At 34.7% G+C, this 14,710-nt stretch overlaps 1 protein-coding gene across 1 annotated transcript; it reads right to left on the reverse strand.

The window, feature by feature from the left end:
• Nucleotides 1-316: 316 nt before the first annotated feature.
• Nucleotides 317-1,267, reverse strand: LOC132662306 (olfactory receptor 8G5-like). Its single transcript, XM_060607787.1, has one exon. It carries the CDS (start codon nucleotides 1,250-1,252, stop codon nucleotides 317-319), a length of 936 nt encoding a protein of 311 aa, XP_060463770.1. The 5' UTR covers nucleotides 1,253-1,267.
• Between the last annotated feature and the right edge of the window lie 13,443 nt (nucleotides 1,268-14,710).

A 14,710-nucleotide genomic window follows, 5' to 3' on the forward strand; every position in this document is an offset into this window, starting at 1 on the left:
GATACTTTCATTATGGTTGCAAACTGAGTTTTTATCAGTTTACCGAAGACAAGGGGAGGAGGTGATGGCAGTGGCATTAGTGGGTCCATGTATCCAGGTCATCCTTAGTACTTCTAATCTGTGTCTCAGTGATACTCATGGGAGAAAAATCCAGAGAGCAGTGACATCAAAAGGCCATAGGAGTAAGAAATAATGTGAATAGAATCCCACTAACTGAGGATGTGTATTGACAAATGGGCTGAAATTAAACACATTGATCCATACAATGTAACAGACAATGACTGAGACTAATAAATGATCCTCATGTTATTTCTAATCACAAGAATATTCTTCTCTCTAGCATTTTCTTCAGTGCGACATTGACATCTTTATTCCTCAGGCTGTAGATCAGGGGATTCAACATAGGCACAACAATAGTATAAAACACAGAAGACACTTTTCCTTGGTCCAGGGAGCTCACGGATGATGGCTGCAGGTACATGAACGCAGCGGATCCAAAGAAAACGGCAACAGCGGAGATGTGGGAGCTGCAGGTGCTGAAGGCTTTGGCTCTGCCTTCGGTGGAGCGGATGCGGAGCATGCTGGCAATGATGAAGATGTAGGAGCTAAGAATCATGAGGCTGGGGGCGAGGATATTAATTGCACTAAAGACTAGAATCAGTAATTCATTGACGTGGGTGCTAGAACAGGAGAGCTTTAAGAGGGAAAGAAGATCACAGAAATAATGGTTGATCACAGCAAATTTGCAGAAGTGAACCCTAAACAAGCAGCCTGTATGAACAAATGCACAAACCAGAGCTATTATATACACTCCCCAAATCAGGGAGAAACAAGCCTGATGGGACATGTTAATATTATAAAGCAGGGGGCTACAGATGGCAACATAGCGGTCGTATGCCATTGCAGTTAACATGTAACACTCTGAGATAGCAAAAACAAGGAAGAAATAGAGCTGAGTTATGCATTCAGAGTAGGAGATGGTGTTCATCTCTGTCACAAAGTTCACCAGCATTTTGGGGGTAATGACAGTGGAATGGCAGAGATCAATGAAGGACAAATTACTGAGGAAATAGTACATGGGGGTGTGTAGGTGAGCACTGAGCCCTATCAGTGTGATCATGACCAAGTTCCCCACCACTGTGACCACATAGATTCCTAGGAAGAGAAAGAAAAGGGGCAGCTGGAGTTCTGGCTGTTGTGTTAGCCCAGTGAGGATAAACGCAGCCACTGTGGAAAGATTTTCTGCTGCCATGTTCCTGTGAGTGGTTTCTGAAGGGGACAGAGAAAAACATGGTTGTTGGGAAAACTTCATTATTCTCTATTGAGAGGAAGATGCCCCATGTAGATGATTCTTGTTTTAGATATCCTCTTGGTCTATATGGTTATTTAACTCTAGGTCAATTTACATAAGTGAAATTCATCGTGATTTAATATTTATTAAGCCTCATTTTCAAATATAATAAATGTATGTATATAAAAATAACCATGTTTATAAATCATTAAAAATTTCCAAGTGTTTCCCATTTTGAACATTTCAATGATAATCAAGCCAATATTTCTAAGTTGAGACTCAGAAACCTAAATATTTAGAGAAGCCAGTGTAGATGAGTGAAACTGGCATCGTGACACCTTGAGGAGACCAAATACTGCTAAGCGCTAATAGCCTGCAATTAATTTCTGGCAGAAATGCATGAGATCTTATGATTTTCAGATCTTTACATTTTAAAAATAATTATCAGGAAATCTGAATCTCTACATAAAGTCTTCAGATGTTTAAATATTATTATTCAGATGAAACAACACCTACAGCTATCATTGTACAAATCTACCAAGTGGATTGGCCCACCATTAGTGGCTTTGTGGTCCTGGACCAAGTACTTCTGCCTTTGCTTGAAAGAAAGCAGTATGAGTAGTGGTTAAAAGGCAGGCCTTAAATTCTGATTCTGATACCATCATTTAGTTAGTAGCTGATACCCTTGGGACAAGTCAATCAATCTCTTTGTGTCTTGCCTTCTAAATCTATAAAAGAGAAATAACAATATTATCCACTTTGTCATAAAATTGGGAGAGATTTATCAATCAGAAAGAGAGAATAATCAATTACTGTGTTGTTTTTAATGATTAACAGTTTATCATTTGCAAAATAAGCTGTAACTTACTTCAAATTACAGAAACAGAAATGTTAGTATCTCAGTCCTTCTTTCTGTTCCTTCATCTTTGATATAAAGCAGAGGCATAAAATTAGAAAACAGAATTACAAATGTCCTCCCTATTCAGTTAAATGGCAAAAAGATTATTTTACCATTATGTGCACCAAAGTAAACATTTCAATGGATTAGAGTTGAATTTATGTAAATATAGAAAAGACTAAAAAATCTAAAAATTTCTATCTCGCCTCTGCTCCAATATAAACCTGCAATCAGATCTGAGCACAAAGACTAAAACATCAGAAAGAAGGGACTGAAGAAAATCTTTTAGATCATGGAGTAGTTTTAGATTTTTTTTAAAAAGGATATATATGTATGTATATATATATATATATACACAAGAATAATAACAAAAGCAAAAGATATAAACAACAAAAAACTAACCATAAAAATTGTTTACTTGTACTTCATCAAAATTAGGAGGGCACCTGTTGGGAGAAGCACTGGGTATTGTATGGAAACCAATTTGACAATAAATTTCATATTAAAAAAAAAATAAAAATAAAAATGACCATTAAGAAAATGAAAAGTGGGAAGACTGGGTGGCTCAGTGTCCGAATTCGGCTCAAGTCATGAACCCATGGTTCGTGGGTTGAAGCCCTGCGTCATGCTCTGTGCTGACAGCTTGGAGTCCAGAGCCTGCTCTGGATTCTGTCTCTCCCTGTCTCTCTGTCCCTCCCCCACTTGTGCTCTCTCTCTCTCGCTCTCTCTCTCTCTCTCAAAAATAAATAAATAAACATTAAAAAAAAAAAAAAAAAGGAAAAGAAAAGAAAATGAACAGTTAACCCCAAAGCACAAGCTTTGAGTTGGTGGGGCTCGAACTCACCAATAGTGAGATCATGACTTGAGCGGAAATCAAGAGTCAGTTGCTTAACCAACTGAGCCACCCAGGTGTCCCAATATTTGCAATTTTAATGTAAATACAAGCAACTTTTAAAAGTTTAAAATATATGAACAGATTCCTCACGAAAATGCATTTGAATAGTCAAGAAGTATATGAAAATATACTCAATATCCTTAGTCACCAAGGACACGAAAATTTAAAACTAAACGAGACACGTCTATACACCTACATTGGATTGGGTGATGAACAACCACAAATACCCTGGCAATACCAGATGTCGGTGAGCAGCAACTGGACTGATACAAAACTGGTGGGATACTAATATGGTTCAGCCACTTTGGGGAAGAAGTTGGCAATTTCTTGTAGATTGAAATAGACAATCCAACAATTAAAGTAAGTCCACATTAAAACAGATCTAGGGATGACAAGTGTGGAGCCTGCTTGGGATTCTCTCTCCCTCTATGCCCCTCCCCTGCTCTCACACACGCTCTCTCAAGCTCTCTCTCTCTCAAAATAAATAAATAAACTTAAAAAAAAAAGTTGTGCTCCCAACAATAGATAATAGCAAGTGGTCACGATATATATATATATATATACATATATATATAATATAAATATATTTATTAGATATATAATATAATTATATGTAAATATATCTGCATATATAAATATAAAAATTATATATAAATATATTTATAAATATATATAAATGTAAATAATTATATATAATTATATATACTATAATATAACATAAATATAAATATATATAAAATACTATATATATATAAAATCAGGGGTGCCTGGGTGGCTCCCTTGTTAAGCGTCAGATTTCAGCCAGGTTATGATCTCGCAGTTCCTGGTTGGAGTCCTGTGTCAGGCTCTGTGCTGACAGCTCAGAGCCTGGAGCCTCTTTCAGATTCTGTGTTTCCTTCTCTCTCTGCCCCTCCCCTATTCATGCTCTGTCTCTGTCTCTGACTCCCTCTCTCTCTCTCTCTCTCTCTCTCTCTCAAAAATAAACATTAAAATAAGTAAAAAAAATTAAAACAGATCTATTTAATCCAGTAATTCATTTATCCAAAACAAATGTAAGCATTTATATCTACAACAATTTGTACAAAAATGTGCATGCCAGCTTTGTTCATAACAACACCAAATTGGAAACAACTCAAATATATGTTCATCAACTGATGAATAGATGGATGAGTTGTAAAATACATTGCATATATACATACACACACACACATATACATACATATACACACACACACACACACACACACATATATATATATACACGTATATGTATACATACATACAGAGAATGGAATAGTACTCAGGTTTTCTTTGTGTGAGAATTTTAGCAAAGGATTGGATTCATTTAATAGATACCACCTATTTTTTCTTTCTTCTGAGTTTTCCTAAAATGAAATTTCAACGCATTCATCCACTTTGAAAATGATCAAATGTGTGGTATTGGGTTTTTCATGATGGTTTCTTTAACATTGAAAAATATTTTTGATTATGCAGAGATTTCTGCTTATTCATTTCTAAAATCAGCAAAGTATGGTACTTCTCTTTTTCCTTGATTTCTCATTCTAGAAGTTTTTCAATTTTATGAATTGATTTCAGTAAATCAACTTTTGGCTATGTTGATTTTATAAAATATATGTCTATTTTCTATTTAGTTTACTTTCTAATAACTATTTTTTTATTCTTTGTTAATTTCTTCAGCATGATTTCCTGTTCTTTTCCTAACTTCTTAAAATGGAAGCTTAAATCAGTATCTTCAGCTTTTTTTTTCTAGTGTGTACATATAAGTTATACATTTCTCTCTAAACTCCACTTCACTGAATCTCACGTTTTGATACATCAAATGTACAATATCATTTACTTTAAAATATAATTTCTGTTTCATTATTTTTACTGCTCCATGGATTACGTGGAAGTGAATTGTTACCTTTCCAGAAGTTGGGCTTTTTTCTTTTTTTTTTTTTTTAGGTAGTCCTGTTTTTAGATGTTTGCCTTAATTTCATTATGTCTGATGAACATACTGTGAATTATATAAATTATTGAAAATTGCTTAGAATTCTTTATAATGAAGTATAAGGTCAGTTGTTATAAGTATTCCCAGTGCATCTTAAGGCATGTTGTTCGTTTTTGAGGGTCTTGTGCTATATATTATTACAATTATTGAAATAAATCACATATTGAAATAATACACAGTCACTTATTAACAATGTTGTTTAGATTTTGCATATGCATAATGATTTTTTTGTCTGTTATTCTAATAGTTATTGGGATTAGGTATGTCAGTGCCTCCTACCAAATTTCAGATTGTCTCTTTAGTTGTTCAAGCCTTAAATTAAACCTTTTATTGTTATGGAATGGCCCCTTTTATATTTAGTAATGTCTTCTGGTTATAGTCTCCTTTGTCTGATATTAATACATCATCATGAAATTTATTTTTGGCTAGTGTTTGCAAAGCATTTAATTGTCCATCTATTTAATATTTTTGCATATTTTTTGAAAGGGGCAATAAGTTAAACAATTATTTTAAAATAGCATCGCATAAAATAACAACAGGTAAACTTCAAATACATCAAATCTAAGAAAATTTGTGCAATGTTTATACACTAAAACTTATAACTAATTCTGAGAGAAGCTAGAAAAAACCTTAATAAGGAGAGAAACTTGCCATATGCATGGATTAAAAAACTGAATAGTGTAAAGATATCCCTCTCAAGTATAGGGATAGTTTCAACATATTTCATTTCCTAGATATAATTTCCTTTTTTAATGTTTACTTGTATATTTTTGAGAGAGAAAGTGCGAGAGAAAGAGAGGGAGACAGAGGATCCAAAGCAGGCTCACTAGCCAAAAATACATACACACACACACACATATATATATATACACACTTATATATATATATAAGTATATAAGTATATACTTATATAAGTATATAAATATCCAAAGCAGGCTCACTAGCTAAAAATACATATATATATTATCTACTGTTGGGAGCATAACTTTTTTTTTTTAAGTTTATTTATTTATTTTGAGAGAGAGAGAGCTTGAGAGAGTGTGTGTGAGAGCAGGGGAGGGGCATAGAGGGAGAGAGAATCCCAAGCAGGCTCCACACTTGTCATCCCTAGATCTGTTTTAATGTGGACTTACTTTAATTGTTGGATTGTCTATTTCAATCTACAAGAAATTGCCAACTTCTTCCCCAAAGTGGCTGAACCATATTAGTATCCCACCAGTTTTGTATCAGTCCAGTTGCTGCTCACCAACATCTGGTATTGCCAGATGTTATATATATATAACTATAATATAATGTAAATATATATATTATATTTATTAGATATATAATATAATTATATATAAATATATATGCATATATAAATATAAAAATTACATTAATATATTTATAAATATATATAAATGTAAATAATTATATATAATTATATATAATATAATATAACATAAATATAAATATATATAAAATATAAAAAATATATATATTTGAGCTGTCAGCGCAGAGCCCAACGTGGGGCTGAAACTCACAATGAGATCATGACCTGAGCCGAAGCTGGCTGCTTAACTGACTGAGCCACCCAGGCACTCTTTCTATATAGAACTTCTAAACAGATAATCAGTATATTAACACACATGTAGGGTCCTGAAGGGATCATTTGGCTACTTCTGGTCATCTCATGGATTTATGGAAAATATCAACTTAGTATAATATCAGAGGAGAATCATGATATTGATTCTCAAAAGGTTTTAAATATTGTACTATAGAAACTCTAGCATATTTTCCTGTGCTAGACTTCATTCTCTATATCCCTTTCTCCTTATATCTGTTTTTACTTAATTTATACCTATTGGATCAGTAAATGCCTTTCTTTCTAGAATCCTATTTGTCCAAGTCAGAAGAATTTTATGTCAGTTGTTCAATATGAACACAGACACAATTTATTGTTATTTCATATAGGCAGGTGGCACAGGTAATAATACTAATAAGCTGTAGGTAATACAGAATTCCATGGGCTGGTTGCTCTACAGACTGTGCTAGACTTCAGCCAGATGTAGAAGACCATATCTGAACACAGAGTGGTCAAGGATTCCTCAATATGGTTGATCGGGGTTATCTAGGGAAATTACAGTATTTACAAAAATGATGACTGTAAACATAATTATAATGAAAAACAGAATTTCTTGAATCACCCTCCCTGTGCTGTTGGTCTGTTCCTGAGCAATAACATAATGTCTGCAGAATATCTCTGGTAAAGTTTTTTTTTTCCATTTTTTTCTGAAGGTTACCTCCAGAGTTCTAAATAATATGTTCATATTGCTATTTCTAGAATTATCAACTTTGAACATTAAACAAACTTTCCATGTCATAGGTAAAATTACTTTTTATTAAAAAGCTAAGGGGCGCCTGGGTGGCTCAGTCGGTTGAGCGGCCGACTTCCGCTCAGGTCATGATCTTGCGGTCCGTGAGTTCGAGCCCCGCGTCGGGCTCTGTGCTGACAGCTGGGAGCCTGGAGCCTGTTTTGGATTCTGTGTCTCCCTCTCTCTGATCCTCCCCCATTCATGCTCTGTCTCTCTCTGTCTCAAAAATAAATAAACATTAAAAAAAAAAATTAAAAAAAAAAAAAGCTAAAGTGGTAACCATCACCTTCCCTCTCATTCCAATATCTAGTAGTTGGATTCTATTTTTGATATTTTCTTAATCACTTTTGCATATTTAAAAATATTCTCAAAACTCCTTTATTCATAACTTTCAAAATTGTCTCAACTCATCTGGAGAGAGTTTGTTTGTTTAATATAAAATTTCCACCCCTATTCTAGACATTGTGAATCAGAATCTCTGAGGGTGAGAAAGTTTATAGAACTGAACTTTCTAAAAATAAAATTAAAAGAAAACAAACAAAACTATCTGAGTAATTCTGGTGATTGTTGGGGAATAATTGGATTAAGAAATTAAAGTCAGTCTATTGGTTCAAATGGAAAGCTTCTTCTTTCTTTGGTTTAATTGAGCAAAAATTACTGAGAGACAACAGAGTGCCCGACACTGGGCTGAGGTATAGAGATATGAAAAGTAAAATGACATACTCCTTGTTCTAATAGAATTTAAAATCTAATTCCTATTTTGTTACATATTTTTCAATACCTTCTAAAGATTAAGATGTAAATGTTGTGATCATCTAACTTAGGGATTAAATGAATTTGGGAGGAATAGCCTAATAATCAATAGTGAAGTTGACTTTTAAAACAACCCAACAGACCTGTGCTAATAGCTAGAGAAAATATTGTGTAGAGATTTGATTTTAAGGAGGCCTAATATTCCTTATAATTAAACATAATGTGGCAATAAAATCAGAGTGAAGTCAGAGAGAAATAAAAATTTTGGATGGTTTCCTTAACTGATTCAGAGTTATGAACCTAAATGTATTTGAGTTTTTATTTATTTAAAAATGTATTTTCTAATCATTTCTCAGCCTTTTGACTAAGATCAAGTGTAAAAATGTATTTTCTATAATTTGTCATAACCTAATGTCCATAGGATCAATATAAGGCTCTGAAAAATATCTTTGCTTGTGAAAAAAACAATGCCCCCTATAAACATAAAGACAAATTAAGCATATAGGGGTCCCTGTCTATTACATTCAAGTTTGGTCATTAAAAATTCAGCATATATGATAATGGCAATAAAAAGTCCGGCCAGAGCCAGTTTAGAATATAAATCATGTAACATCAAAGAATGAGATAAGGTCACTGAACATTATAAATATTGAAGGCTTTTCCTTCTACCATTTACTTACTTGGACTGTAGTAGTCATGGTGGGGAGTACAGTTGTAAAAAGCATTGTGGAATCAAACTCTGTGGAGTTTTCCTTTTGTGAGTTCAGCTTGGTTTGAGAAATTGCCACTCCCTCGTCGTATGGTGTAAATCCTACCATCAACAATACCATCATACAACTATAACTTCTGGCCTAAAGGACTACCAGGAAAATGAACCCAGACACTGAAAATAGTTCAAGCAGTCATACAGAGAAAGACAGATACCATATGTTTTCACTCTTACGTGGTTCCTGAGAAACTTAACAGAAGACCATGGGGGAGGGGAAGGGGAAAAAAAAGTTACAGAGAGGGGAAGAGACAAACCATAAGAGACTCTTAAAAACTGAGAATAAACTGAGGGTTAATGGGGGAGGTGGGAGGGAGGGGAAAGTGGGTGATGGGCATTGAGGAGGGCACCTGTTGGGATGAACACTGGGTGTTGTATGGAAACCAATTTGGCAGTAAATTTCATATTAAAAAAAAAAGAAAATAGTTAAAGCAAACAAGTTAGAACTCGGTGGAGAAAATAATTGTTAACTTCTAACGTAAGTTAAAAAAAATTCTTCCAGTACACAGTATGTGGTTTGAACGTAATTCTTATGAAAACATAAAATAAGCATATTCCTTATTAAATCAGTAAAGCCCATAGAATAGTGGGTGAAAGAAATGGCAATGGGAGATTTTGATTTCATTTATAAAAATGCTAGACTATGATGATGAATAATCCACATAAGATCGATAATATAGCTTACCCCCAACTCAAGCGCTGAAGAATTGGAATATCATGAAATGATCACAATGGTGAAGTATTGTTTTTTAGCCCTCAGGATAGTGGGGGCAGCTTAGGACATACAGAGCCTCTTAGCTGGTCACCAACAGCCACAAACTATCTCATCCCCTTACCCCATTATGCCACATCAATATTAAATATTCCAGGTGTGCCATGAGGCTAGGAAGCACTGTGCTACACTTATATCCATTTATATCCATAGTTCTGTATTAGTTATGGATTTTTTTTTTTTTTGAGGAGGAGGGGCATTGACACTATAGAAAGCATGCAGAAGTATCAAGAGTTTGGAAAATATTTGAATGTAATGGGATAATTTGCACTATCAAACAGGAAAAGAGTTCATTGTGTGTATGTGCTGGAAACATTCATGAATATATATACCCTTTAACCAATGTAAGGAAAAATATTCTAACATTTATTAGAAATGGAATGAGCTATTTATTGTTAGTGATAAAATACACTCAACCATAAACCAGTTGATAATCCCCATTCAGGGACACTGGAGAAAAGATTTCCTTAATTGAATTTAGGATTAAGTACAAAAATCCACACTCTTGCCCTTCTCCACCCTTAGTTTTTGTATCGTCTTCCTCCACCACAAAACATTTGGCTTCTGTCAGCTCCTGGACTATGGCATGTTTTCTCAACTGTCTACCTTTTTTTATTTGCTATTTTTTCACATGAAATGGCTTTACCAATTCTTTGTCTCTCTGTTGTCTGTTAAATATCATTTTCCTTTTCAAATCTCATTTAAATTGAAGAAACTTTTGAAACATTATCCAATTCCTTGTAATTGATCAGACCTTTCACCTGCATTCTCAGAAAACTGTCATTTCTAAACAGCACATTTTCAGACTTGAACTACCCTAGAAGTCAGATGATGGACCAAACCAGACCTCTTCTCCTCTGTGTCCCAAGTGTGTAGCACAATGTTTGGGACATTAAGGAGAATTGCCAGAAGTATTTTATAGATCAATCAATCAATAAATGTGTTGAGGAATATTTGCCTGAATTCCAAGGTATTTACTTCCAGACTTAACCATCTCAAATCACAAAGGTAAGATGAGCACAGTCACCTCTCTTCTTCCTAGAAACCTCAATGCCAAATTGTATTTCTACATGCTCTCAGAGCAGAAAACACTCACGCCGGTACTGGGGACGCAACACTCCGCTATCTTTAGTGCCAAGACGGCAGGCACAGCCTCTGGTCCCTGAGCCACTTTTTGAGCAGGTCTGTGACACAGGCCAGCGTCTCCAATTGTAGATCTCCAGTCTGTGTTTCTCCAGCTTCAGAGTAGCAAACCCCTTACCTTCACAGTTCCCTGATCACTTCCGATCGCTGCTCTCTGAAAATTGGTCCTGGATTTAGGCATGCCAGACACCAAATAACGTGGGGACAAATACTCTTGAGGATTTCCATGTCTCAGGCAAGCAGCTCTTGAGAAAAGAAGCAATTGCAGTTGGCATTCCCAGTTGTGTAATTTTTTCCTTCTAGAGAGATTCTTTTTCAATTCTGAATTTACCAGTTAGTGATAAAGATTTGCTCACAGGAGCACCTTAGGATTTTTTTTTTAATGCAGAGAGTGATCCAGCAGGATCAGATTATGCATTTCTTACAAACTCTTAGCCAGTGCTTTTGGTTCCCAGTCCACACTGTGAATAGCAGGTTTTAGAGGGTCAGGGCATATCCTGCCAAGGTGTCTTATGTGGAATAGGGTTACTAATTTTAAAATAATGGATTAAACCATCTATTTCCTCGCTCAAAATATGTGTAATTTATTTTATGCATAAGTAGGTAATATACTTACTTGATTCAAAAGTAAAATCTGTGTATAATTGAATTTTGAAGTTATGGGACAAGAACTCCGAATATTGATATAACATTTGCCTTTTTGAGGTCCTTGTTACCAATAATTCCATTTGCTAAATTGTGTATTTAAAGACAGTACAGTAAAACCTTGGATTGCGAGTAACTTGTTCTGTGAGTGTTCCGCAAGATGAGCAAACATTTCTAAAAAATTTTAACTTGATAAATTATCCATGTCTTGCAATACAAGTAGTACATGTGGTCGAATGTCACGTGATCACAACTGAGCCCATGGTTCTTGAAATTCGCTTTGATATACAAGCACTTTGGATTAAAAGTACGTTTCTGAAACGAATTATGTTCTCAAACCAAGGTTTTACTGTATTTTATTATCAGGCATCTATGTTTCATATTCCTTTCCTTTATTATATATTTTCAGACTTTTTTTTCATTAACAGGAATATTTGAAAGCATTCCAATCTGAATCAAGGTAAATTGGATGCTCACATCAGGGGAACTCTTATAAAATATGGTTAAATATATCAGGTTCAATTCTCTTTAAAGAAGTTTAAGGTTGGTTTCATCTTACTGTTTCTCAATTTTAGAATTTTAGATGCACATTTTAAAACATCAAAAAAAAGTTTTATTAATCTCAATACCAAGGGTGTATTCTATATCAATTAAATCAAAATTTTAAAGTCCAAGGTCAGATATCAATATTTGTTAAAAAGCTTCTCAAAATTTAGTGTGCATGAGCATAATCCAGGGATCTCATTCAAATGCAGATTCTGAATTAGTAAATCTAGTGTATGGCTAGAGATTATGAATTTTTAACAAATTCTCAGGCTATTCCAATGCTGTTGGTCTATGGATCACCTTGAGAAACAAGATGTTAGATGATCTCTTGTTTTGAATCCCTTCCAGTATAATTCTTTCAGATTCAAGCAAAGTCCCACATGTCCATGCATTACAAAGCTTCTTTTTAGCTTTGGAATAGCAGCGGCTGCAGGATTCTGGAATGTTCATGGAAGAACACTATGTGTCGGGAAAGCCACTTTACAAGTGAACAGACTAAGATGTGTCCTGAACGAAAGAAGTGGGTAGGGAGTTGGAACTTGGTTAAAGTCAGAAAAGGGAAGGGTAGGAAGAGACCTTTCCATAAGTGATTGTACAATAATGAAAACTATTAAATTCATAGTAGCTACAGTGTTCATTCTGTCAGTGTATATGTACAGATTCAGGAGAGAATATAGAAAGAGAAACAAGGAGACAGAAATTTGAATGTTATCAGGACTTATGTGTCCCAGTTGCGTCGCTATGAATTGTTACTTAGGTTTAGTGAGCTTAATCTTGAGAGTTAAACAATCGTCACCCTTCCATTTAGTAATCCAAATTAGAAATTTGTATCCATTCTCACAGTTTCCTGTGCCTTCAACTCACCTCGGTTCAGCCATGTCTGAACAATCCACTTTTCAAAAATCTCTTGAGACTTTCCTTCCTTTCTAGCTCCAATGTCACTGCATGAGGTGTCCTGTTTAGAACAATCAAATGGCTGCTGACCGGTCTTGATTCAGCCTTGTTGTCTTTCCATTATCTTCCAACCAGCATAAGTGTGATACTACTAACATGCTAAGCTAATTGTTTCACTTCCCTGATTAAAAAACGTGTAGCACCTCCCTTCACTAAAATAAGGAGATATGTCTGACAGTGACCCAGAGGTGATTCATGAACTGTCCTCTGTAACTTTTCTCTTTTCATAGCTTTGCCACATCACCCCAAATGTAACATGATTTTCTGGGTCTGCAGAGGCTTTTCCCTTCTTAGTGATGAGACCATTACCTTTCACATGGTCTGTATTTCATATAGAAGCTTAAGCCCAGGTAATTCAAAGGTCTACCTACCAGGACTCTTTTTGTTTGTCCTATGTGAGTCTTTCTGTGTCTGTTGGACAGAACACTGGACTAGGAATCACACCTAATGTGTGTGGTGCACTTGTAGCCTTTTTCCCTTGCCTCATACAACTGATGAAAATTGAGTCAAATAGTAAATATGACGGCTTTTTGAAAATAAATGTTTGCAATCAGTGAGTGGATACATAATGCGTACAAGAGTGGTAAGATATTTATTTGTGTCCTATATTTGGAAACTATGTGTAAATACTGCAACTTTTTATATCAGGTTAATAACAGCACATTATCCTAAGGACATTGATCTGACAATAATGATGTGGATGGTGTGACCCAGGAAGAGACAAAAGACAACAGTTTAGACTATTATGTAAATGTATCGTTACAAGATCTTAAATGCCCAAAAACAGAAGAACAAAATATGAAAGGAAAGAAGAGTTGTCTCAGACAATTGTCATGAAACGGCAACTCTTTCTAAATTATTGGGGAAAAGAACATGAACCACAAGAAAATGATACAACTGAGCAGGACAAAACCGCTTGTTTTCAAGTATAATAACGTGAAACTCTGTAAAGAGATTCCTCAATGAGTCTCCGTGTTTGCTCTGTTTTGGCTTTTATCTGTACAGGTTTGAAAGATTTTTATTATTTTCTTTGTATCGTATGAAATAAAAGTGCAGTTCACGTTGAAATTATTTATAGGAAAGCATCAGTCACATAGGGAACTGGAGATGATATATGTGTAGAAGGAAATTCTCAAGGATGTCTCAGACCTATCCACCATCATCCGGGGCCACTTTGAATAAAATTGTGGGCCATGGAGTCAATTTTGTAGAAAGATCGTTATTATGTTTGGGACCAGGGCACCTACAAACCAAATAAGGTTCTATATCCTCATCTTTCAAAGGAAAATAGCACATTCTGTGACAGAATAAATATTAAATAAAGTTATTTACTTAAAATGCTTGACACAGTACTTCAAATTTCATAGGATATCATAACATATGTTATAATTATTATCTTCATCATCATCATCATCGTTATTATTGTTGTGTATGTTATTATTAAACATAAACCTGAGGCTCCTTTCATACTCAAGAGTCTTTGATTTCATTCTTAGTATTTCTCCACACATAAATACTGTAATAAGGTTTACAGGAGTGGCCTAGAGGGGAATTTAGGAATTGTGTTCTTTGGGGAAGTGTCATTGGATTTCCAAAAATTTGAACAATAAACCTAACACATTACATATCTCAGCAAATCTGAAAGACCTGCTTCTGATATGACATTATGATATTGATTCTAT

This window comes from Panthera onca, chromosome D1, assembly GCF_046562875.1.
Source record: "Panthera onca isolate mPanOnc1 chromosome D1, mPanOnc1 haplotype 2, whole genome shotgun sequence".
Lineage (NCBI taxonomy): Eukaryota > Metazoa > Chordata > Mammalia > Carnivora > Felidae > Panthera > Panthera onca.